At 45.8% G+C, this 24,791-nt stretch overlaps 1 protein-coding gene and 1 long non-coding RNA gene across 5 annotated transcripts in view; one reads left to right on the forward strand and one right to left on the reverse strand.

Annotated features, from left to right (window-relative positions):
• LOC130368028 (uncharacterized) overlaps positions 1-24,791 on the reverse strand; it is a 79,683-nt gene that overhangs the window by 44,356 nt on the left and 10,536 nt on the right. Inside the window, exon 2 of the long non-coding RNA XR_008892258.1 lies at positions 20,899-21,048. This is a non-coding gene — a long non-coding RNA (uncharacterized LOC130368028). The remainder of the gene's footprint in view (positions 1-20,898; positions 21,049-24,791) is intronic.
• UBE2D4 (ubiquitin conjugating enzyme E2 D4 (putative)) overlaps positions 8,074-24,791 on the forward strand; it is a 33,669-nt gene continuing 16,951 nt past the window's right edge. Inside the window, exons 1-5 of one of the 4 annotated variants that reach the window (XM_056571203.1) lie at positions 8,757-8,932; positions 9,299-9,370; positions 11,407-11,453; positions 20,921-20,984; positions 22,158-22,189. In XM_056571203.1, the coding sequence (XP_056427178.1) occupies positions 8,905-8,932; positions 9,299-9,370; positions 11,407-11,453; positions 20,921-20,984; positions 22,158-22,189 (243 nt within the window). In that variant the 5' untranslated portion in view covers positions 8,757-8,904. Of the gene's footprint in view, positions 8,279-8,756; positions 8,933-9,298; positions 9,371-11,406; positions 11,454-20,920; positions 20,985-22,157; positions 22,190-24,791 lie in introns of those variants that run through there. The other 3 variants (XM_056571204.1, XM_056571205.1, XM_056571206.1) reach the window with 3 other exon arrangements.

A 24,791-nucleotide genomic window follows, 5' to 3' on the forward strand; every position in this document is an offset into this window, starting at 1 on the left:
TCTCTGATGACATCACGAGCACAGTTCTCTCTGCTGACGTTATTATAATAATAATAACACTTTATTTATTGTTGTACTTAGTGAGATTTGAACCCAAGGCCCCAGCACTGCAAGGCAGCAGTGCTAACCAGTAAGCCACCATGCTGCCCTTAGCGTACATCTAGTATGCATGGTTGCTAAAATGGACAGAGATGTCAGCAGAGAGCACTGTGCTCGTGATGTCATCAGTGTTACAAAAAGAAAGGAATTTCATCTGTAGCATTCAGCAGCTAATAAGTACTGGAAGGATTAAGATTTTTTAATAGAAGTAATTTACAAATATGTTTAACTTTCTGGCACCAGTTGACTTAAAAGAAAAAAGGTTTTCACCGGAGTACCCCTTTAACAAGCACTTGGGCCCGGGGAAATGAATATAAGATAGAAACCCATTTAATAAATCGAGGGTCAAACCCGAAATGAGCCAGGACTTCCCTAAGGTAGGTCCATTCTACAGAGTCGAAGGCCTTAGCCGCGTCAAGCGAGGCCAAGGCCCAATCCTCATCCAATGCCCCCCCAATTTGAACTGCGACCTGTACCCTCCGGATATTCTCTCAGGTAGACTTACCAGGCATGAAGCCAGTTTAGTCCCCGTGAATAATGGATAAAATAGCCTTATTTAACCTATTAGCTAGTATTTTAGTAAGGATCTTATAGTCTACATTAACCAAAGAAATGGGCCTATAAGAGCCACATTCCAGAGGGTCCTTATCAGGCTTCAAAAGGACAACTATATTGGCGTCATAGAGAGAATCGGGGAGGCAGCCTGTCTCAAAAGCAGCGTCATACGTACATTTCAAAGGGGTGAGAAGCAGAGTAGCATAGCGAGGTATGGGGCCAGGGGCCTTCCCACACTGCATATCCCCCAAAGCATTGGATATTTCCTCCACAGTAACAGGAGAGTCTAGCAGGGAGACGGAGTCAGAAGACAGCATCGGGAACTGAAAAATTCTTTACTTTTTGAATTTCTTTTTTGTGTTGTCCACAGTGCTCTCTGCTGACACCTCTGTCCGTGTCAGGAACTGTCCAGAGTAGCATAGGTTTGCTATGGGGATTTTGTCCTGCTCTGGACAGTTCCTGATACGGGCATCAGGTGTCAGCGGAGAGCACTGTGGACAACATAAAAAAGAAATAAAAAAAATGAAGATTTTCCTCTGTAGTAAACAGCTGCTAAAAAGTACTGAAAGGATTGAGATTTTTTAATAGAAGTCATTTACAAATCTGTTTAACTTTCTGGCACCAATTCATAATTTAAAAAAATCCAACGGAGTACCCCTTTAATTCCTCCTCTGATTCAAAAGATCATTGCTAAACTTAGGAGGTGGAATTCCTTGTCGCTTCCACTGCCGGCACGTTGCCATCTGATTAAAATGCTTTGCTTTTCCAAATTGTTATATCCACTTCAGACAATACCGGTCTCACTGCAACATGGTGAATTGGCCCTACTTAGTTTATTTAAGCTAATAAGCGACCACGTATCGTGCTCCAAAAGCTCATGTGGCCCAGGGTGGAAGGAGGTTTGGGTTTTCCGGATGTTCGACATAATAATAATGCGTGCCTATACCGACAGAGGGGGAGATTTATTAAAACTTTTCCAAAGGAAAAGTTGCTAAATTGCCCATAGTAACCAATCAGATTGCTTCTTCAATTTTTGAAAAGGCCTCTGAACAGGTTTGGTCTTGATTGAATCAGAGGTGATGATAGCTACTCCAATACAGCTTTGGAGGCAGCCTTGGTGGGCCCATGGTCCCACACGGCTGTCCTCCACACTAAATTTAGCACCATTCCATGGCAGATCAGAGGTAGCCTTATGCTACGTGATACGCTGCGCTGCAACTCTTGATCAGTAAACATATGCCTCTCTGGTCTCACCCTGAATTCCCTCAAAGCAGCATGTACCAGCAGTGGAGGGAAGCGGGAATGTGAGACACGCATAGAACGGACCTACTACATGGACTCATAATGTGCCCTCTCTCCTGTAGGTTCCCTGTTGATCTTTTTGCACTTCTGGACACTAATCTACGTGTTGCCCTTACACCAGACCCGCTACTGATTGTTCTTCACATTGCCCCTGATGATATCTTAGTGACTCTTTTACTACACACAATTATTTTGGTGTCTAAAAGATGTAAGTTGGCGCATTGGCTACGATGCCTTCCATCCACGAGGTAGTCCTTCAGGTTAAACTATATGGGAGGTATTTATGAAGCATTTTGCCCTTGTTTTCTTGGGTAAATTTGTCTTAATATTTTGGCGCAGTGTGTTTTTTGTGACTTTTCACTTACCTGTGTTTTGGTTTGTTGCTGTGGTAGACGTGTTTTTGGTAGATTTTTTGCAGCGGTCAGGGATTTATGAAAATGCTACTTTTTTTAAAAAGTCACATACTTTGGCGCAACCTACCAAAAGGGGCGCTAATCATCACCAAATAAAAAAGCACTTAACAAACAAACTGTGGACAGCATTATTAAAAAGTCACATGATTGTCGCATGGATTAAAAAGTCTCAGAGAAGCACCATACAAAGTGGAGTACTAATGTGAGAAAGGTGATCAGCACCCGATTTATCACAGGCCCTGCACCATATGATAAATTAGGTGCAGGTACACAGATTCCACTACATTAATTAATGGAGTACAAAGATGTTCACCTACCCCACTTTTCATAAATACCCTCTATCTGTTTATAAATGTTTTAGAAGTTGGCCACACCGAGAAGTCATTCTTTAAATCGTTCTTTAAAAAAATGTAAGACCTTTAGGGTACTTTCACACGAACGGATCCACAGCATATTTTACGCTGCGGATCCGCCTCTGAAGGACAGCTGCATGGTGCCTTTAGATGTGCCTGCTCAGAGCGGCAATACGCCACTACGAGTAGACACACTGCTATGCGCGAGTCGCCACGCGCATCTGCAGTATACTCGCACATCGCGGCAGCTCTCGGCCTAGCTTGTGGAGCGGGGGAGCGGCGACAATGTGTGTGAGTACACCGCGCATGTGCGGCTACTCGCACATCGCTTCAGTGTGTCTGCTCGTAGCAGCTTATTGCCATTCCGAGTAGGCACATCTAAAGGATCCGCTCAAGTTAATGTACCCTTACAGTTACTTTCCTAAGTGATGAGGAGATTTTACAGGTTATGGCCTCTTTCAAAGAGTACCTGTCACCAAACTAAGCTTTTAATATATTGTTCCTTATGTACAGTGATCCCTCAACTTACAATGGCCTCAACATACAATGGTCTTTTCTGGACCATTGTAACTTGAAACCAGACTCAACATACAATACTAGAGACAGTCCAGATCTGTGAAAGGTGTCAATGGCTGGAAGAACCGACCAATCAGAATGGGCATTCAGTGGTAAAACCCCTGTATTACTGAAGTGCATGTACTGACTGGCTGTCTGGTAGCGCCCCCTACAGTACAGGGAGGAATTACATGTTTTGTACTCTTTACCTGGGCCAGGGTTAGCTGCTCCTTTGGACACCAGGTGGGGGCAGCTCCATGTTACTTTTTTAGGACACTGTGTACTGACCAGGACCCTGAAGAAGCTCCTGTCCTCTACATAGACAGTGATTACAGCTTTTAGATCTTTCTCACTTTTTTTTATGTGAGGACTTTGGGGGGTTATTTATAAAAAGTGGGGCAGGTGAACGTCTTTTTACTTCATTAATTAATGTAGTGGAAACTGTGTACCTGCACCTAATTTATCACATGGTATGGTGTTTTTCTGCAACTTTTTCTGCGACTTTTTAATAACGCCGTCCACAGTTAGTTTGTAAGTGCTTTTTATTCAGTGGTGATTAGCGCCCGTTTTGGTGGGTTGTGCCAAAGTATGCAATTTTTTTAAAAGTTGCATTTTCATAAATCCCTGACCACTGCAAAAATATCTACCAAAAACACGTCCACCACAGCAACAAACCAAAACACAGGTAAATGAAAAGTCGCAGGAATAATTGCAAAAAACACACTGTGCCAAAATATTGAGACAAATTTACCCAAGAAAACCAGGGTAAAATGCTTCATAAATACCCCCCTTTGCTGTTAATATTCTTAAAATGTATTTTAAATCAACTGGTGCCTCTCCTGCTCTTGACAGTTCCTGACACGGACAGAGGTGTCAGCAGAGAGCACTGTGGTCAGACTGAAAAGAAATTTAAAAAGAAAAGAACTTCCTGTGGAGCATACAACAGCTGATAAGTACTGGAAGGATTACAATTTTTAAACAAAAGTAATTTACAAATCTGTTTAACTTTCTAACACAGTTGATAAAAAAAAAATGTTTTTCACCGGAGTACCCCTTTAACCTTTATATGTTTTTAATGTGATTGAAAAAATGGCTCCTAAGTGGCTCTGTTCTGTTCCCTGCTGCAAGTCAAACAGTAAGGCTAGGTTCAGACTGCAGAATATCCAGACGGAAAAGTTCCGTCTAGAGATTCCGAGTGCGGACAGCGCCAACTGACTCAGTCTGCGATAGGACCGCGTGGACATTGCAGTCTCCAATAAACTGCAATGTGTTTTGCAAGTATATCGCCTGAAGAATGAGCAACACCATTCTTCAGGCAGATATTTTAAAGTGAATTTTCCGTTCACAAATTCCGCTTAAAAATTGACAAAGTGTGAATTAGTGAACGGAAAACTCATTCACTAGCATATACTGTACATTTTAGTAAGCAGAATTTCAAAGCAGAATTGCAGGCAGAAATTCTGTAGTCTGAATTCCGCCCCAAATTAACTCCTTGGGGATGGAGGGCATACCTATACGCCCTCAGTCCACTCCCTTTCTATAATGCAGGGTCACGGCGTGGCCCCGCATCATAGCGGGTTGGGCCTGGCCTCTAACAACGGCCGGGACCCGTGGCTAATAGTGTGCGGCACTGATCTCGGTGCCGTGTGCTATTAACCCTTTAGATGCGGCTTTCAAAGTTGAACGCCGCGTCTAAAATGAAAGTAAAACACTGCCGGTTAGCTCAGGGGGCTGTTAAGGATCACCGTTAAGGATAAAATCGCGGCATCCCGAACAGCTGTAAAGACAGCAGGAGGCTCCCTACCTTCCTCCATGCTGTCCGATAGCCGAATGACTGCTCAGTGCCTGAGATTCAGGCATGAGCAGTCAAGCGGCAGAATCATTGATCAATGGTTTCCTATGAGAAACCATTGATCAATATAAAAGATCAGTTTGTGCAGTGTTATAGGTCCCTATGGGAGCTATAACATTGCAAAAAAAAAATAAAGATTAATAAAGATCATTTAACCCCTTTCCTAATAAAAGTTTGAATCACCCCCCTTTTCCCAATAAAAAAAAAAAACAACTGTGTAAATAAAAATAATTATAAACATATGGGGTATCGCCGTGTGTGGAAATGTTCGAATTATAAAAATATATATCGTTAATTAAACCGTATGGTCAAAATAGCGTATTTTTGGTCACTTTTTATATCATGAAAAAATGAATAAAAAGTGATCAAAAAGTCCGATCAAAACAAAAATGGTACAGCTAAAGCCTTCAGATCAAAATATGAGCCATATCACCCAATACACAGAAAAATAAAAAACTTATAGGGGTCAGAAGATGACAATTTTAAATGTATACATTTTCCTGCATGTAGTTATGATTTTTTTCCAGAAGTACGACAAAATCAAACCTATATAAGTAGGGTATCATTTTAATTGTATGGACCTACAGAATAAAGAGAAGGTGTCATTTTTACCAAAAAATGTACTGCGTAGAAACGGAAGCCCCCAAAAGTTACAAAATTGCATTTTTTTCTTCAATTTTGTCGCACAATGATTTTTTTTTCGGTTTCGCCGTAGATTTTTGGGTAAAATGACTGATTTCATTACAAAGTAGAATTGGTGGCACAAAGAATAAGCCATCATATGGATTTTTTACTGCAAAATTGAAAGGTTTATGATTTTTAAAAGGTGAGGAGGACAAACGAAAGTGGAAAAACTGGAAAACCCTCCGTCCCCAAGGGGTTAAAGGCTGCCCCATTCACACTTCAGAATTTCCACTTGCGAAATCCTACAAGCGGAAATCAAAAGTGTTAGGCTGGGTTCATACTGCGGAATCTCCGGGCAGAATTTCTGCCGGAGATCGAGTCGGCGGCACTAGGACCAGGCGGACTGCATTGCCGTCCCCATAAACGGCAATACATTTCTGGGTTGATCTTTTGGGAGATCTGCTCAGAAATACATTGCCATCTATGGGGACGGCAATGTAGTCTGCGCAGTCCTAGTGCCGCCAGCTCGATCTCCGGCAGAAATTCTGCCCAGAAATTCCACATTGTGAACCTAGCCTTAATGGGAGTGCGGAATTCCATCGAAGTCTATGGGCTTTAATTTGTGCAAGCGGAAATTCTGCCATGTGAATAGACCCTTAGTTTGGTCTCCTCCCGGCCTGGCAGGAGACCAAACTCAAGAAGTGTGTACGGTGCATGGTGAGGCACAGCTCTCGCAGGCTTTAGTGATGTTGCATCTGCTGGGGAACGCCCACTTTCTCCTGCCGGGAGCTCCCACAATGTGAGCAAGGAGAAAGGTATGATACACAGCTTTTTAAAGTGGTAGTCCAGAGGTGAAAAACGTATCCCCTATCCTAAGGATAGGGGATAAGTTTCAGATCGTGGAGGGTCTGACCACTGGAGCCCCCCGCAATCTCTCTGAACGGGGCCCCGGTTCGCTGGCCAGATAGTGCGTGTTGACCGCCGCACGAAGCGGCGGTTGACACGCCCCTTTAACATATCGCTATGGCAGAGCCGGAGATTGCCGAAGGCATTGCTCCGGGTCTACCACAGAGTTGTATTGAGGGGACTTGTCAGCCGCCGCTTCGTGCGGTGGTAAACACGCCCCCTTCCCGCGAGCTGTCGGGGCTCCATACAGGAGATCGCGGGGGGCCCCAGCCGTCGCACCCCGTGATCTGAAACTTATCCCCTATCCTTAGGATATGGGATACGTTTTTCACCACTGGACATCTCCTTTAAAGCTCTGAAATGTTCTTTAAGGGCAGGAGAGGTGTTAGGAGTAGTTAGGGAATATAATCTGAGTTAGTTTAGAAAATATGGTTTGAGACAGGTACTCTTTAAAGATAGTACAGATACTTTGCAAGGGAATTATCGGGTTCATTGGGATGGTTGCGTGTACCGTAAGGAAATAGAGGGACACTTTAATGGATAGGGGGGTTCTCTCTCTGGATGGCTGACTTAGTAAGCGCTCTTCTTCGTGGGGACCATGTTGCGTTTAGTTAACCTTGTGGTAGAGCTGATCTTGGGTTTTGTTTTATACTGGAAGATTCATGAATATATTGAATGTCGCAGGAAGTTGCATTAGAGGAGAGAGGGGGTGTAGTTTGGTATTTTTGCATTATTCTTCCTGTTTTATTGTTCTCTTACCACATAATTGGACTTCGGGGCTTCTGAGTCTACGTCATTCTGACGTTTCTGTATGACATATGCACATTACTGTGTCGGGGAGATTGTCCCGGCTATATATATGTTTTTTTTCCCCCCTTCAAAGCCCTAACATAGCAGTAAACAGTTTCAAGGGAAGGGGTTGAAAATCAGAGAAGGGGTTAAATCAATGTATTAATAAAGAGAGTAAACTCATGGGGGAGATTCATCAAAACCTGTGCGGAGGAAAATGTACCCTATTGCCCATAGCAACCAATCAGATCACTTATTTTATTTAGCAGAGGTCTTGTTAGAAGTAATCTGATTGGATGCTGGGCACATTTTCCTTTGCACAGGTTTTGATAAATCACTCCTATGTGGATTATATTGGGGAGATTTATCAAAACCTGTCCAGAGATAAAGTTGCTGAGTTGCCTATAGCAACCAATCAAAATTGCTTCTTTCATTTTTGAAAAGGCCTCTGAAAAATGAAAGAAGCGATCTGATTGGTTGCTATGGGCAACCCAGCAACTTTTCCTCTGGACAGGTTTTGATAAATGTATACGTGCGTGCAAACTGCATTCAGTGATGAATGCAATAGCCACAACAACTTTGCAACGCGCATGCGCAGGAGGGTGGCTTGCTAAAACTAGAACTCCCAGCGTGCTTCGCGCTCTCGTTTCCTAGAGAGGCTGCGCATTTCCCGACACAGAAACTACACTTCCCAGCACCACCCAGCGTTACGTGCGCCTGCGTAGTGTTCGGTTTGGGCGGGGCTACGTGTCAGTGTCGGGCTCTTGCTGCCCCTGCACAGCGCGCTCCGCCGGTTCTGGGACAACATGGCGTTGAAAAGGATTCAGAAGGTGAGACGCGTACTATCTGTGCGGGAAGGAGACTGTATGACTCTGTGAAACCAACCGAGGAGCGGCGTATTCCTCCGCCCGGCGGCCCTGCTTTTGCTCGGCACAGGGAAACGGACATAGTTTCTTTGGCGTGATTCCGGGAGGGAGGAGACGGGGTGGGGGAGGCCGCAGCATAGCGGGATCTCGGCGGAGCCAAGGGCAGCGCGGAACCGTTGCCAAATAGTGATCCCATGTTCGAGGGGTTGCGCATGCGCCCAGCCTGTCAACATCTACTCTGTTCCCCGAGAGTCCTGATGTCGCGCCTGCGCAGTGACGGGACGACGCTCTAACTTCCTTACTGCGCATGCTCGCGGCAGGTTGCTCGAAAGCGCCCCGTTTGCGCATGCTCAGAGAGTGACAGCTGCTCTGAACCCTCCCCCTCTTTCTCTCTTGTATTCTCTGCCAAATAGTGATCCTTGGGCAGCTGCTGGGGACAGACCTTAAATGGGAAGAGGGGACAGCGAGGTGTTAAAAAGAAAAAGGGCTGGGGGGCGGGTAGTCGTGGGCTCCGTGACAAGAGGCGCAGGTCTGAGCCTGCATGATGTGGGAATAGAAGCTGACCTTATCTGTGGCTGATAGAGGGAAGGATGTGTCAGCAAGAAGCATCATTTCCTGGTGTGTGCCTGATAGGACGCCTGGGGCAAACATAGGCACTTAAAGGGGTTGTCTATAGATGGGGGACAGAACAATCCGCTCCACATTCTTTTCCTGTGTCCTGCAGCCTGGGCCAAGATGGCATTTATATGTAGAGCAGTGACCTCATCAGATACCATGGTCACATGACAATATTGTACAGGACTGTTTGTTTGATTTATTTATTTATCTTTGTGTGTGTTTGTTTATATATATATATATCCACCCCTAGTTCCTTTGGTAGCGGACTCCACCCCTTTTATCCTGTCCAAATACAGACAAGTGTCCTGACACCGATCAGAGTATTTACTGCAGGGATTGGCACATTTTCTTTTTTTTTTAATCTAGGAGCCAGCACAAAAAAGTTAGAAACTAGGATATTATATAACACAACCAGCGCAATTTTCAGTTCAAGATGTGGTAAACCTTTTTGTTTTTCCATACTATCTTACCAATTACCGTATATTTTACACAGCTAATACAACAATAACACTAATCCTGCAAGTAGGTGCCACCCCCCAATATGTAGGCAGATTGCCCCCTATTGTGGGGGGCTCCTACTGTAGATTGCCACCTGTATGTAGCCTCCTCCCTTGTAGGTAGATCTGCCCCTGTATGTTGGCCGCACTTGAAGGTAGATTCCTGAAAGTATATTGCCCCTGTATGTAGGGTCCCCCTCTAGGTATGTTGCCCCCCTCTATGTAGGGTCCCCCTCTAGGTATGTTGCCCCCCTCTATGTAGGGTCCCCCTCTAGGTATGTTGCCCCCCTCTATGTAGGGTCCCCCTCTAGGTATGTTGCCCCCCTCTATGTAGGGTCCCCCTCTAGGTATGTTGCCCCCCTCTATGTAGGGTCCCCCTCTAGGTATGTTGCCCCCCTCTATGTAGGGTCCCCCTCTAGGTATGTTGCCCCCCCCCTCTATGTAGGGTCCCCCTCTAGGTATGTTGCCCCCCCCCTCTATGTAGGGTCCCCCTCTAGGTATGTTGCCCCCCCCCTCTATGTAGGGTCCCCCTCTAGGTATGTTGCCCCCCCCTCTATGTAGGGTCCCCCTCTAGGTATGTTGCCCCCCCCCTCTATGTAGGGTCCCCCTCTAGGTATGTTGCCCCCCCCCTCTATGTAGGGTCCCCCTCTAGGTATGTTGCCCCCCCCCTCTATGTAGGGTCCCCCTCTAGGTATGTTGCCCCCTGTATGTAGGGTCCTTTGGAGGAGCCTACTCCACTATGCCTGCACTCCTTGGTTAAGCGCGGTTTAATGCTATGGACACATGCCATTTAGATGATGACTGGGGTTGCAGTACTTTTTATTAGGGATCAACCAATTATCGGTTTTGCCGATATTATCGTCCGATAATTACGATTTTGGACATTATCGGTATCGGCAATTACCTTGCTGATAATGCCCCGCCCCCCCCCCGGCCAGAGACGACCGTCACCGCCGCTGCCCCATTGCCTCCCCCCATCCTCTGGCCACATGCCGCTGCCCCATCGCGCCCCCCCCCATCCTCTGCCCACATACCGCCCCCCCATCCTCTGCCCACATACCGCCATCGCCCCCCCCCCCCCTCATCCATCCTCTGCCCACATACCACCGCCGCCCCATCACCTCCCCCCCCATCCTCTGCCCACATACCACCGCCGCCCCATCACCTCCCCCCCCATCCTCTGCCCACATACCGCCCCCCCCATCCTCTGCCCACATACCGCCATCGCCCCCCCCCCTCATCCATCCTCTGCCCACATACCACCGCCGCCCCATCACCTCCCCCCCCATCCCCGGTGTTATAATTACCTGTTGCCGGGGTCCGCGATACTTCTGGCTCCGGCGCTGTTGCTGTGCGCTGCGCAATGACGAGTGACGTCCCCAACGCGATGTCACCGTCAGTGCGTACAGTGACAGCGCAGGACGCCGACGGAGCTAGAAGGATCTCGGACCCCCGGCAACAGGTAATTATAACACCAGGGATGGGGGGGAGGGGATGGGGTGGTGGTGGTATGGGGGGGAGGGGATGGGGGGGCGGCGGCGATATGTGGGCAGAGGATGGCGGGGGGGGGGAGGCGATGGGGCAGCTGTGGTGTTTAGACTCAGGACCCCAGGACAGGCAGGGGGAGAGAAGCGGGCGGCGGTCTCTGGCCCGCAAAAGCCGCTGCAGTTCATTGATTTAAAGCGCCCGCTTTAAATCATTGATCTGCAACGGCTTTTGCCCCGCCGGGGGGTTGAAATAGCCGATAACTTAGACCGGAATATCGGTATAAGTTATCGGCTATCGGTCTGAAAGGTGACAGATTATTGGTATCGGCCCTAAAAAATCGATATCGATCGATATCTACTTTTTATTGCTTATGTCTATTGCCGCCTCTTTCTCCCTCCTAATTTTATATAATAGACTTGTATATAAATCTGTGTTCTAATAACATTTGTATTTTCTGCGTTAATACGTGAGTGGCTCCAATTTTTGTAGGTTTGGAAGATATATACTGGGGACCACATATACTGCAGTCTGAGAAGGTACATATGAGGGATATTTCGCAAACTGTATGCAGAGGATGAGATGTGCAGTTGCCTGAAGCAACCAATCAGATTCCAGATTTCACAGGCCTTTAAAAAAATTAAAGCTAGAATCTGGTTGTGATTAAACTCCCCAAATATCTTAATGTTGAGACTTTTGCACTCTCTCAATTCTATGTCTTGGTTATATCTGGTATTTCCCCCAACATCCTTTGTCAGAGGAATCCTTAAATGCATTGGATGGTTGGCAGATCCCGCCAAAATTAACTTCAAGGGCTCGTTCACACTACATAAATTTCTGTTTGCAGCAGCCTCCCATTGGAATTCTGCTGCTCAGTGACATGTGGAAAGCTCTGTAGCGGACCTCCTGACAAGGTATTGGACTCTGCTGGGAGAATGCTCATTCTTTCTGTGAAATCCATGTGTTAAATCCTGTTAACACAAAAAAAAGTGTTGATTCTGGGCCATTCTTAACAGCACGTCTCCGCTGAGGAAATTCTTTGTGGAATTTATACCGTGTAAATTTCTGAGCAGAATACGGCGAAAAATTCTGCTCTGAAATTCCATTGTAGCAGAGTCCCATTGTTTTCAATAGTATTCTGCTGCACCATGCACACAGCAGGATTTCTGCGTCAGATGTTTCTGGCGTGGAAATTTTAATTTTGGCCCCCACAGAAGGAATTATCATTGAAATACGGAATTTTCGCAGAGAGCAGGTGCCAGCAGAACATGCCGGTGTAGTGCCATATTTTGTGTTTTGTCGTGGAATGTGTTACATAACACAGCACTTTCCAGTGCCGGACTAATACAGCTCCATTGGCTGACACGTGCACACCCGCCTCCTACCATTGGTTCCTGGGGGGTGTCACGTGACCACAGATATGCTGTCTAGAACACAGTTCCCTTCAGTGTGAGTTCGGCTACCACAGCAAGAGGATGTCTGCTGCAATGTTGTTCGCGCAGCGGCTGTAATGTACCGTATTTTTCGTCATAGAAGACGCACCTAATTTTATAGGTTAAAAATTTAGAAAATAAAGATTCTGAACCGAACACAATGTAAAGTATAGGACAGTGATCTTCAACCTGCGGACCTTCAGATGTTGCAAAACTACAACTCCCAGCATGCCCGGACAGCCAACGGCTGTCCGGGCATGCTGGGAGTTGTAGTTTTGCAACATCTGGAGGTCTGCAGGTTGAAGACCACTGGTATAGGAGGTAATACTCACGTGTCCCTGCCGCACCGGACCCGTCACCGCTGCCCTGGATGTCGCCCTCCATCGCTGTTGCCGCGTCCCCGGGGTGTCCCCGTCGCTCCGGAACGTCTCTGCTGCCCAGTATCCTCGCTCTCCGTCACCGCCATGACGTGATGACGACGAAGGAGAGCGTCGGCCATGCAGGGGATCCCGGCACTGAGCAGACACTGAGGAGGCAGGTAAGGTCCCTCCCGGTGTCCTGTAAGCTGTTCAGGACTCCGTGATTTCACCGAGGCGGTCCCGAACAGCCTGACTGAACAGCCGGGTTAGTTTCGCTTTGATCGGTCAGCATTGATCGCCGCGTCTGAAGGGTTAATATAGGGCATCACCGCGATCGGTGATGTCCTGTATTAGCCGCGGGTCCCGGCCGTTGATGGCCGCAGGGACCGCCGCGATAGGTGTGTGTATTCGCCTTATAAGACGCACCAACTTCCCCCCCCCCCCTCCAGTTTTGGGGAAGAAAAAGTGCGTCTTATATGGCGAAAAATACGGTAATTGATTACCCGTTATGGGGACCGTGCGCCCATGGGGGATCTCAGCGGGGAATCAATTACATTACAGCCGCAGCGGTTCGGCTATCACAGCAGGAGACATCCTCTTGCTATGGTAGCCGGACTCAGACTGAAGGGAACGCTGTTTGAGACAGCATATTTGTGGTCACGTGACCAGCGCACATCTCCACGAACCAATGGTAGGGACGGGGGAGCGCGTGTCAGCCAATAGAGCTGTCTTAGTCCAGCACTGGAAAGTGCCAAATCATGTAACGCATTCCACGGCAAAATACAAAATATGGCACTGCACCAGCGCTAAGACCACTCGGTAAGGCGCCATGTCTATGGACGGCAATGCATTTCAGAGCATGTTCTGCTGGCGCCTGTTGTCCTCTGGAATTCTTTCTGACCAGACATTTTGCCAAAATTCCGCCTAAGGGTATGCTCACGCGTACATAACCCGCCGGAGATTTTGCGCTGCAGATTTTACCACTACCCTTTGACTTAAAATCTGCAGCGGATTACGTACGTGTGAACGTTCCCTAAAGGAGCTTTAGATATTGCGATACAGTCAGCGATACTGTACAGGGACTGCTGGTCCCAACTCGTAAATCAATATTCCTCTGCAATAATATTATATTATTATTATTATAAATATTATGATAAATAATGATAAATATTAATACATATTCAGGGGTGTGGAAATTTTATAAAAAAACTACTTGTCCACGGGACTAAAATGGAGCAAAATCTACTTGTCCCTCATGACGATCCACTTGTCCCGGCCAATTTTCGCCTTTACGCTCTCGTTTTTTCCTCCTCGCCCTATAATAGCCATAACTACCTACTATAATGACACCTTTTAATTTTTCAATAACATATTCTCTGAACCAAAAAAATATATAAATATATATTAAGGGAAGTGAAATTGAAATAGTAAAAGATAATTTTGCAGATTTGGTGGTTTTTCTTTTCTGCGCCATTTACATTGTGGTTGAGGTAACATGTTAGTTTTATACTTTAGGCGCCTGGTTACAGTAATACCAGATTTGTATAGTTTACGTCATGTTTTGCTAATTCTGGACTTTTTCAAAAAAAATTTTAGTTGCCATTTTTTAACCTCTGTAGCTTTATTTTTTTTCCGCATACCAGGCTGTAGAGGGCTCATTTTTTGCGCCATAATCTGTTTTTTGTATTGGTACCATTTTGGCATTGATCTGACTTTTTAATCGCTTTTTAACTTTTTTTTTTCTGGGATATTATAAAAATTTCAAATCTGTGGTTTGGTATTTTTTTTTTTTTACATTTACCGTACGGGATACATAATGTTATATTTTAATAGATTGTACAATTACGCACAAAGCGATACCAAATATGTTTATTTTTATTATGTTTACATGTTTTTATATAGGAAAAGGGGGTGATTTGAACTTTTAACATGGAAGGGGTTAATGCAGCGGTCTTCAAACTGTGGCCCTCCAGATGTTGCAAAACAACTCCCAGCATGCCCGGACAGCTGTCCTGGCATGCTGGGAATTGTAGTTTTGTAACATCTGGAGGGGCACAGTTTGAAGACCACTGGGTTAATGTGTCTTTCAAACTTTTATTAAAACTTTTATTTATTATTTATTTTTTTTTACACTTTATTAGACTTATGAGGAATCATTCGATTCCTCACACAGATGAATAGAGATCTATTGAACTCTATTAATCTGTGTGCTCTGTGATCCATTGATAGAGCCTGGTCCAGCCAGGATCTATCAATGACAGAGCCGGGACAGGAGGAAGCAGAGGTAAGTCCTCCAGCTACCTCCGTAGTGGATCGCCCACCAGGGACCGTTCACATCTCCCTTTAGACGCCGCTGTCAGCTTTGACAGCGGCGATCTAAAGGGTTAATAGCCAGCCGCGTGATCGCCGCATGCTGGCTATTAGCGGCGGCCCCCGGCTACTGAGAACAGCCGGGGGCTGCAGAGTATGGAGCGGGCAGGAATCCATAGCCCGCTCCATACTCCCCTGTGAGCGCCGCATGTATCTCCCCGTGCAGACGTGCGGGGAGCGAAGACAGAGGACGCAGGTCTGCACGGGGAGCAAGAAGCCACACCCCCTCATCTCTCCCCGCCCCCCGCATGTCTGCAGAGCAGGGGAGAGAAGACACATACACAGCTTCTCATCTCCCCTGCTCTGCTTCCGAGGACACAGTCGGGAGCCCGCTCCATACAGACTGCAGATCCGCCGCACTTGTCAGGTCCGGCCCTGCTTGGCTAAGGGCCGGACAAATTCACCTGCCCGGCACCCAAAACTGCTAGTCCCGGGTCGGGCGATAGAAATTCCACATCCCTGCATATTAATTATTTAATCCAAATAGAGGGGTGGCATATAAAACTTAACTTTTAATAAAATGTCATTAAAATTAGTAGACCCAAAAAAACATAAGTAAAAAGACACACAATAACATAGTGTAATTATTTGGTAATGATATATGGCAGTGGTCTTCAACCTGCGGACCTCCAGATGTTGCAAAACTACAACTCCCAGCATGCCCGTACAGCCGTTGGCTTGTGACAGGTATGCAATACAGGTATAGCTGGATATAAGGGGCCAATGGTACCAGGGCTGTCGAGTCGGACGAAATTTTGGGTACCTGGAGTCGGCAAACAATGCACCGACTCCTACTAAATTTAGATTGGAATCAAAGAAAGAAAAAAAAAAGCGCAAGTTTAAATGTCCCAATTCACAAAAAGTTATAATTAATGACTTCTCTACTGTAAGAATAAAGACCAATGCATGCAGTGCCTCACGTAACCGCAAATGAACACGTTAAGTGACCGTGAAGAAGCTTTTCATGTGCTTCACTATATGGCACACAACGCACAATTAGGAGCGATAATACTTATACTTTCCATAGTGTTGTGTTCTGCTGTTACAGGGAACCCAAGGGTAACCTAGCCTCTCACTGATAAGGGGTTAAGGAAATATGTTTTTGCAGGACTAGAGACACTTGTATAAGTGAAGGGAATGGAGGGTCAATAGTTCAAGACTTAGGCTGTAAACCATTGGAAAAACTGCTGCCATTCAGCTAAGGCTATAAAAACTTGTAAACTCGATTGTTAGCTTAAAGGGGTACTCCGCACCTAGACATCTTATCCCCTATCCAAAGGGGCGGAGCTATGACATTACGCTGCTCCGTCCACTGTATCGCCCTGTATCCGTCCTCCGAACTCGCTCTGTGTAGTAATGAAAGTGCGGTGCCGCAGCGGCGATCCCGGGGATAAGATGTCTAGGGGCGGAGTACCCCTTTAAGCTTTAAACATGACTATGGGATTCTACTAGGGAAATCCTGTTTTATAATAAATGCCCCTTCCTGGATCCTCCCACTGCCCTATCTTCAGCAGCAGATCAGCACACAAACTGTTCAATACAGTAGACTATTGGCTTCCCAGCCAGTAGTCCTGTGGTAATGACAGGTATGTTACCTTTCTTTCCTTCAAGGAATGTATAAAATACATTTGCATATTAATACAGAGGAGTCAGAGTTGGAAGTACAGAAAACTCCAGAGTCGGAACATTTATCTACCGACTCCACAGCCCTGAATGGTACTACATGCTTCCTATACTATACCCTATCACGCCCTTCTTGACTAGTTTTGCTTCGCCCTTTGACACTGGAACCTGTCCCTTAAAACCCCTGTCACACCCTAAACTCCCTACACTTTTCAATTGCCTGTATCAGCAATATCCTTAAGGGCCACCTATCAGCTACCTCCTTGATTCATCAGACTCACGTATTTTGTCAGTACCTTTAACAAAAACAAGAGCGGACCAGACACAGAGGCAAAACTAAAATGAAACATCTGCACCTTTTTTTGTGTTTCTGGTTTGGGCTAAAAATGGTGACCTAGAGGATGACATCAGCCGCATAATCTAAGGCGCTGGCTATTAGAAAGAATTACGTGCTATTTTAAATTGGGCAACTTTAAAGTGGGTGCGGCTATTACACAGCAGTGACTATGCTGACTCTGTAAGTCTAAGGCTGATGACATAGTCTATGGTAGTGTTTCCCAACCAGGGTGCCTTCAGCTGTTGCAAAACTACAACTCCCAGCATGCCCGGACAGCCGGAGGTTTTTCTTTTTTTTTTTAAATTTTTTTAAATCAACTGGTGCCAGAAAGTTAAACAGATTTGCAAATTACTTCTATTAAAAATTTTTTTTTTTATCCTTCCAGTACTTTTTAGCAGCTGTATGCTACAGAGGAAATTCTTTTCTTTTTGAATTTCTTTTTTTGTCTTGTCCACAGTGCTCTCTGACACCTCTGTCTGTATCAGGAACTGTCCAGAACAGGAGAAAATTCTCATTGCAAACCTAGGCTGCTCTGGACAGTTGCTGATATGCTGGGAGTTGTAGTTTTGCAACAACTGGAGGCACCCTGGTCTGGTAACACTGGTCTATGTACTTACACTGAGGTACATGTGAACTCTGGTTCCACTGCTGAAGCATTTAGGAAAATCAGGGATATTCCAGGCACAAATATCTTGTAGAAGTACACAGTACAGTAGGTGGAGCGCATGTGGACAAGCAAGATGGCGGCTACCATCAGGGAGAGGGAAGGAGCAAATACATCACAACTAGGGTACAGGGAGGCAGGAGGGACATACACACCGTGATAGCAATACAACAGGTACATGTCGTGGGACAGAACAGTGATATTGTAAATCTAAAGTTGCTGTCTAGATATAAAGTAGTGTTGACCTGCAACTGTGGCGTAACATACAATGGTCATGTGACGCTGAAAGACATGAGGGGAGATTTATCAAGACCCGTGTAGAAGAGCGGTTCAGTTGCCCATAGAAACCTTTCAGATATCTTCTTAAATTTTTCAGAGGCCTTTTTTTTTAAATAAAAGAAGCGATCTGATTGGTTACTACGGGCAACTAGTCAACTCCTCTACACATGTTTTGATAAGTCTCCCCCTTGGACGCTGAATGAGTCTTGTTGTAACATTTAAGAACCCCCGTGAAAGTCAACCAAACCTGCCAAATATCTCATGTATATGGGGGCATCTGAGATATTGTTGTAAAGAGATGGATCGGGTATGTTGGGTTTCAATGCCGATCCTTTTAGTCTCCAAGTGATAAGCCACTAAAAGAGAGGTCTGGCAGTGACATGCCTATTCACCCCCCTACCCCCCCCCCAATTCCTTTTCGGAACGCATGAATGGCGCTCGGATGTGCCAACTTTTGGGCTATATTCACACTACAGAAATTCCACCTGGAATTCTGCTTGCAACCGACTCTTCCCTAATGTCCCAATCACTAATGTGCGGTCCCCGGACTTTTCTGGCAGATTCCACCGGAAGGTTGAACTTCCAGTAGGGAATAAAATAGCAGTAACCCATTGAAATTAATGGGAGGCTGCTGTAAGCGAAATCCACTCTGAGCAGAATTTTCATAGTGTGAGTGGGGCCTTAACCTCTTAAGGACGCAGGGCGTACCTGTACGCCCTGCGCCCGATCCCGGTGTTTAAAACGCGGTCACGCCGTCACCCCACGTCATATCGGGTCGGTCCCGGCGGCTTATGATAGCCGGGACCCTGGGCTAATAGCGCGCGGCACCGATCGTTGTGCTGCGCGCTATTAACCCTTCAGACGCGGCGATCAAAGTTGATCACCGCGTCAAAAACTAAAGTAAAAGCTTCCTTGCAGCTCAGTCAGGCTTCTTTATTTATTTTTGACGGGAAAAGAACGTGACGGGCCCAGACGGCCGTGTGAATGCAGCCTTAGATAACAGGGCCCCTCCTGTAGGTATTGCATTACAGCTCCATTACTATGTTCCCTTGTCCCACATATTAGCCGGGTCATGGTTGTCAGACCTCACTGATCAGACTTCACGGATATCTAATCTATAAGCACTTAATGGAGCCCTTTAATGGTCCATCTAACATCAGTAATATTGAAGTAAAAACCATGTCCTCCATCTTAAGAGCAATCCAACAAGAAGACATAGTGTATCCAGCAGGTCCCCCCCACCTCTGTGGTGTTGTTAGTGCGTCAGTACATACCATCAATGTTTTTACGGTATAATGCGTGACTGCACCTGTCTCCGCACAGTAGCACGGGTTACCATTTAAAGCTACTGAGGCAAGCACTCATTTCACTAGGGCCACACGGCAACATGGGTTGTGTAACAGAAACCCGAACGTTTTCACAATTTGTCTGTATCTTGCTTTCATGTGATTTATTACATTTAGGTCAACACCAACAAAGTTAAGCGGCCCACGACCAAAAGCTCATCAAATTTGGATTTTGGGTGGGTTCACAGTTCACACTGCGGAATCTTCGTCTGGTGGCCGCCGCCGAAAACACTTCATCGCAAGGGCCGTGCATTGACTGCTGCGCAGTGCTCACGGAATCCGCACAAAGAATGAACATGTTCTTTCTTTGCATGGAACAATTTCAGTGGCGGAATTGTCTGCCGCTGAAATTCCGTAGTGTTTACGGATCTCGCGGAAGACCCATTCACACTAATGTTAAGTTCAAACCGCGGAATTCCGCCCGTGGAATTCCGTAGTGGGAACGTTTGGGTGACAGCTGTTTTTTGTTTCGGTATATCTACAGATAGACATGGATTGTGCCAACTGCAGATCACGTCTCTATTACGCAACCAAAATATTTGTGCGATTTATGCAAAAAAAAAATATGATAAAAATTCTAATTGAAGTTGCAGGCAGGTTACACTTGCACCTTGAAGTCAATGCTGGGAAGTCACGTGAGGATTGCGACCAACAGTCAAATTCGGGTTTGTTGCAGTTGTGTCACGTCACAAGGTGTAACAGTCACTAGATACAATAAAACCATGTGACATCGCAGTCCTCTTGTAGCCCTAGCCTAAAATGCACATTCTGCTGGGTTAAAGGGGTACTCCACTGGGCATCGTTCGGAACATTTAGTTCCGAATGCTGTGTGTGCGCTGCGGGGTCGGCCACGCCCCCTTGTGACATAACACCACGCTCCTCAATGCAAGTCTCCTATAGACTTGGATTGAGGGGCGTGATGTCACGAGGGGAAGTGGCCGACCCCGCAGCGCACACACAGCATTCGGAACTAAATGTTCCGAACGATGCCCAGTGGAGTACCCCTTTAATATTTGTTTCAATATTACAAGTGCGCACCCAGTATTAGTCATTTGTTGGCTGTGCCACAGAGACCTGTCCAAAGTTTGGTTTGGTCAAGGTCTCAGTGCTGAGACCCCCACCGATGAGAAGAATGAGCAGGGGGAAGCGTGCGGTTGTATGCTTCACTTCCTGGCTCCACGATCTACATCATGCAGCCCCATTGGCCACTGTTAGGTCAGTGTGGGCCTATGACTGCATTTGGTGTATGTGCCAGGAGCTCTCCCGATGCATGCACCGTACATCAGCGTTTCCCAACCAGGGTGCCTCCAGCTGTTGCAAAACTACAAGTCCCAGCATGCCCGGACAGTCTTGGACTTTCGTCATGCTGGGAGATCTAGTTTAGTTTTGCAACAGCTGAAGCACCCTGGTGGGAAACCCTTGAACTCCTCGCATGTACGCCAAATGCAGGGGGAACACTCCTGACATATACCTCAGATGTGTAGGAGAAACACGGTGTGAACACAGCCTGACGGGGACGTTATACTGCATTTTTTTTATTTCTGAAAAAGAATTTATAGAAGTTATCACTTACATCTTTCTTCTGTTTCATACAGGAACTGATGGACTTGCAGAGGGATCCGCCAGCTCAGTGCTCTGCCGGTCCGGTTGGAGAAGACTGTACGTAATACAGTGTGGTATAGTAGACACGACTTCACATATAAGCTGACTCTGACCATGATACCTTACAGAACACAGACCTACATTATACACTATCATACTGCACCTTTAAACCATACAATGGTGTTTCCATATCTAGACTATTTAGTAGGGATGTCCGATACCATTTTTTAAGACAGAGTAAGAGTGCCCATTCCAATTACTGACACTTTTTTTCAATGTCATGTGACATTTATTTATTTTTTTTCTTTAATGGGAAAAAGGGTATCTTTATTTTTTATTTTTTTTAGTTTGTATAAGGGAAAGGGCTTTTTTTTTAAATTAAACATATATATATATATATATATATATATATATATATATATATATATATATATATATATATATATATTTTATAATTACATTTTTTTTAAAGGGGGGTGAGTCCAATTTTTTATTGGGAAGGTATTAATTCACATTATTTAATTTTTTTTCACTTTTTTAGCCCCCATAGGGAACTATTACATGCAATCTGTAGATTGCATACTGATCAATGCTATGCCATAGCATAGATCAGTGTTATCAGTGCTCATTTACTAATGCCTGCCATTACTGGCAGCAGTAAAGGAGCGACGATCGGACACACGGAGCAGGGTAAGGGACCTGCGGCCGTCCTCTCACCTGATCGGGACAGTGCGATTACACTCCGGTGATCCCGATCAGCATCCCTGAGCTCAGGAATCTCAGGAATTTTAGACGCCGCAATCAACTTTGATTGTGGCATCTAAAGGGTTAATGCTTGTCCAGGTTATGATGTGCGCTCAGCTGCTGAGCGCACTGCAAAGCTTGGGAGCAGAGAGTGCAGGCGGATTACCGCACCTCTGTGATACCTGGCGGCGGGACTCCCGCCAGCAGGTATCGGAGACATTTGCACGAGTACAATTACTCGTGCAAATGTAGAGTATAGGGATCGGGACATCCCTACTATTTAGTATAGTGCATGCTACAGGACAGTCTGATCAAAGATCATAGATTTTAGCAGAAATTGACTTATCTACAACAGTTTGCATTCCTTAAATTAGTGACCCCCCACATCACTGTTCACTAGTACACTTTCCCATATACATCTCACGACCTATAGTGTAGCGTATCTTTCATTAAATATCCCCCAAGTTGTGTCTCTCTGTATTTCAGTGTTTCACTGGCAGGCGACTATCATGGGCCCTGTAAGTATCTCGTCCCACAATGTGTGCTCCACTCCTCTGTCTGTGTATGAACTAATATATGTCACGTCACATCCTCGGCCGGGGGTTAAGAACTTCTGCAAAACACTAGCAGCTGCCATTTCCTAAAGTGCAAGTGGCTGCGAGAAGAATGTGCAAGCAGCCTGTACTTTGGTCAGTGCATATCCTAGATCTGGGGTGTGCAACCCGAAGCGGGGGGTCTTCTGTTTGCCTTTTATACATTCTAGATCAGGCTGGGTTCACACCAAGCTTTGGCAATATAGTTCCCGTATCAGGATTCCTTAAAACCTGACTAAACTGTATCAAAACGTGTGTACAAATTTTAACCAGTATACAGTTTGAAAAATGATGTGCGGTTTTTAACTTTTTAACTTTTTTTCATTCAATTACGAATAAAGTGTCACTTGTTTGATAGAAATTCCAAGAAAAGAACTGTGCAAAGCCAAAAACTGTTTGGGGAAAACTAGGGATCGACCGATTATCGGTTTGGCCGATATTCAAGCTTTTGGGCCTTATCGGTATCGGCAATTACCTTGCCGATAATGCACCGCGCCGCACCACCCACTGCACCGCGCCGCCCCATTGCCTCCCCCATCCCTGGTTTTATAATAACCTGGGGCCGGGGTCCACGCTACTTCTGGCTCTTGCTGCATCCTGTGTTACGCTGTGCGCTGCACAATGACGAGTGACGTCCTCAACGCGACGTCACCGTCAGTGCGCACAGTGACAGCTCAGGAGGACGCCGCCGGAGCCAGATGTAGAGTGGACCCCGGGAACAGGTAATTATAAAACTGGGGATGGGGGAGGCAATAGGGCGGCGGTCTCTGACCGGTGGGGGTGGGGGGGGCGTGTTGCCAGTGATAGGACTCATGATGACCCCCAGACAGTCGGGGAGAGAAGCGGGTGGCGGTGGCGGTCTCTGGCACAGCAAAAAAGCTGCTGTAGTTCATTGACCTAAAGCGCCCCCTTTAAATCAATGATCTGCAGTGGTGTCGCCGGGTTGGTGGTATCGGGTCTGGGTGTTGGATGAATAGCCGATGAATTATACCGGAATATCGGTATAGGTTATCGCCTATCGGCCCTAACCTCCACAGATTATCGGTATCAGCCCTAAAAAATCGATATCGGTCGATCCCTAGGGAAAACCGGATGGAACCGTATGCACATACGGTTCTGTACGGTTTCCATTGACTCCCAATATGTATACTAGAGATGAGCGAACTTACAGTAAATTCGATTCTTCACGAACTTCTCGGCTCGGCGGTTGCTGACTTTTCCTGCATAAATTAGTTCAGCTTTCAGATGCTCCCGTGGGCTGGAAAAGGTGGATACAGTCCTAGGAGACTCTTTCCTAGGACTGTATCCACCTTTTCCAGCCCACCGGAGCATCTGAAAGCTGAACTAATTTATGCAGGATAAGCCATCAACTGCCGAGCCGAGAAGTTTGTGACTAATCGAATTTACTGTAAGTTCGCTCATCTCTAATGTATACGTTTCAATACGGTTTTTCACTCGGACCAAAAACCGTGGTAGGCTACGGTTTTGGGTACGGTGAAAAAAAAACTGACAAAACCGTACAGGAGACAAAACTGACACAACCTGATCTTTTGGCATACAGTTTTCAATGGAGAGTCAGTGCATACCGTTTTTCAATACAGTTCACACTGAAAACGTATACGGGAACTGTATTACAAAAACGGGGTGTGAACCCAGCCTCAGTGGTCTCAGACTGTGGCCCTCCAGATGTAGCAAAACTTCAACTCCCTGCATGCCCGGACAGCCGTTGGCTGTCCGGGCATGCAGGGAGTTGACGTTTTGCTATATCTGGAGGGCCACAGTCTGAGACCACTGTTCTAGATCATAGTAAAGCATCTCTGGTCTAGGATTTTGCACACAAGTGACTGTGTAAGAATTTTAGACCAGGTAATAGTGCTGTGTGACGGTCAGAAACGTGTCACATTTTTATTTAGGCAACAGAGGAAGCTTTCCTGAATCAGGCTTGTAAGGAAAAAGGGATGTGTATCAGCATAGGGTACCCCAAAAGGATATTCTTTTAGCTGATGGCCCCCACTGTGAAACAAAAATAAAGTGTGAACAGAGCCTTACAGAGGTATTCTGTCTCCATAATTCAGTGCCATATGGCGGCACACTTACTGTACCATACTCTTGATGGTGCGTTAACAAGGAATGGCATTAGAAAATCTTGTGATAAAGCTAAAGCTGATCCCTGAATGTCCCTGTGATCTGCCTCCTGCACAGACCCCTGTGAGCGGATTCAGCTCTGCTGCATATACCTTTTTTTTTTCCTTTTGTCCAGGTCACAGAAATATCCTTATTTGCCATTTAAAAAGTATTTACCCCTTAAAGAGTACCTGTCATCAAACCATATTTTGTAAACTAACTCAGGATATTTTCCTTTAAGGGGTACTCCCATGGAAAACTTTATTTTTTATTTTTATTTATTTATTTTTAATCAACTGGTGCCAGAAAGTTAAACAGATTTGTAAATTACTTCTATTAAAACAATCTTAATCCTTCCAGTACTTTATTAGCTGCTGAATACTACAGAGGAAATGGTTTTCTT

This window comes from Hyla sarda, chromosome 4 (genome assembly GCF_029499605.1).
Source record: "Hyla sarda isolate aHylSar1 chromosome 4, aHylSar1.hap1, whole genome shotgun sequence".
Classification (NCBI taxonomy): domain Eukaryota; kingdom Metazoa; phylum Chordata; class Amphibia; order Anura; family Hylidae; genus Hyla; species Hyla sarda.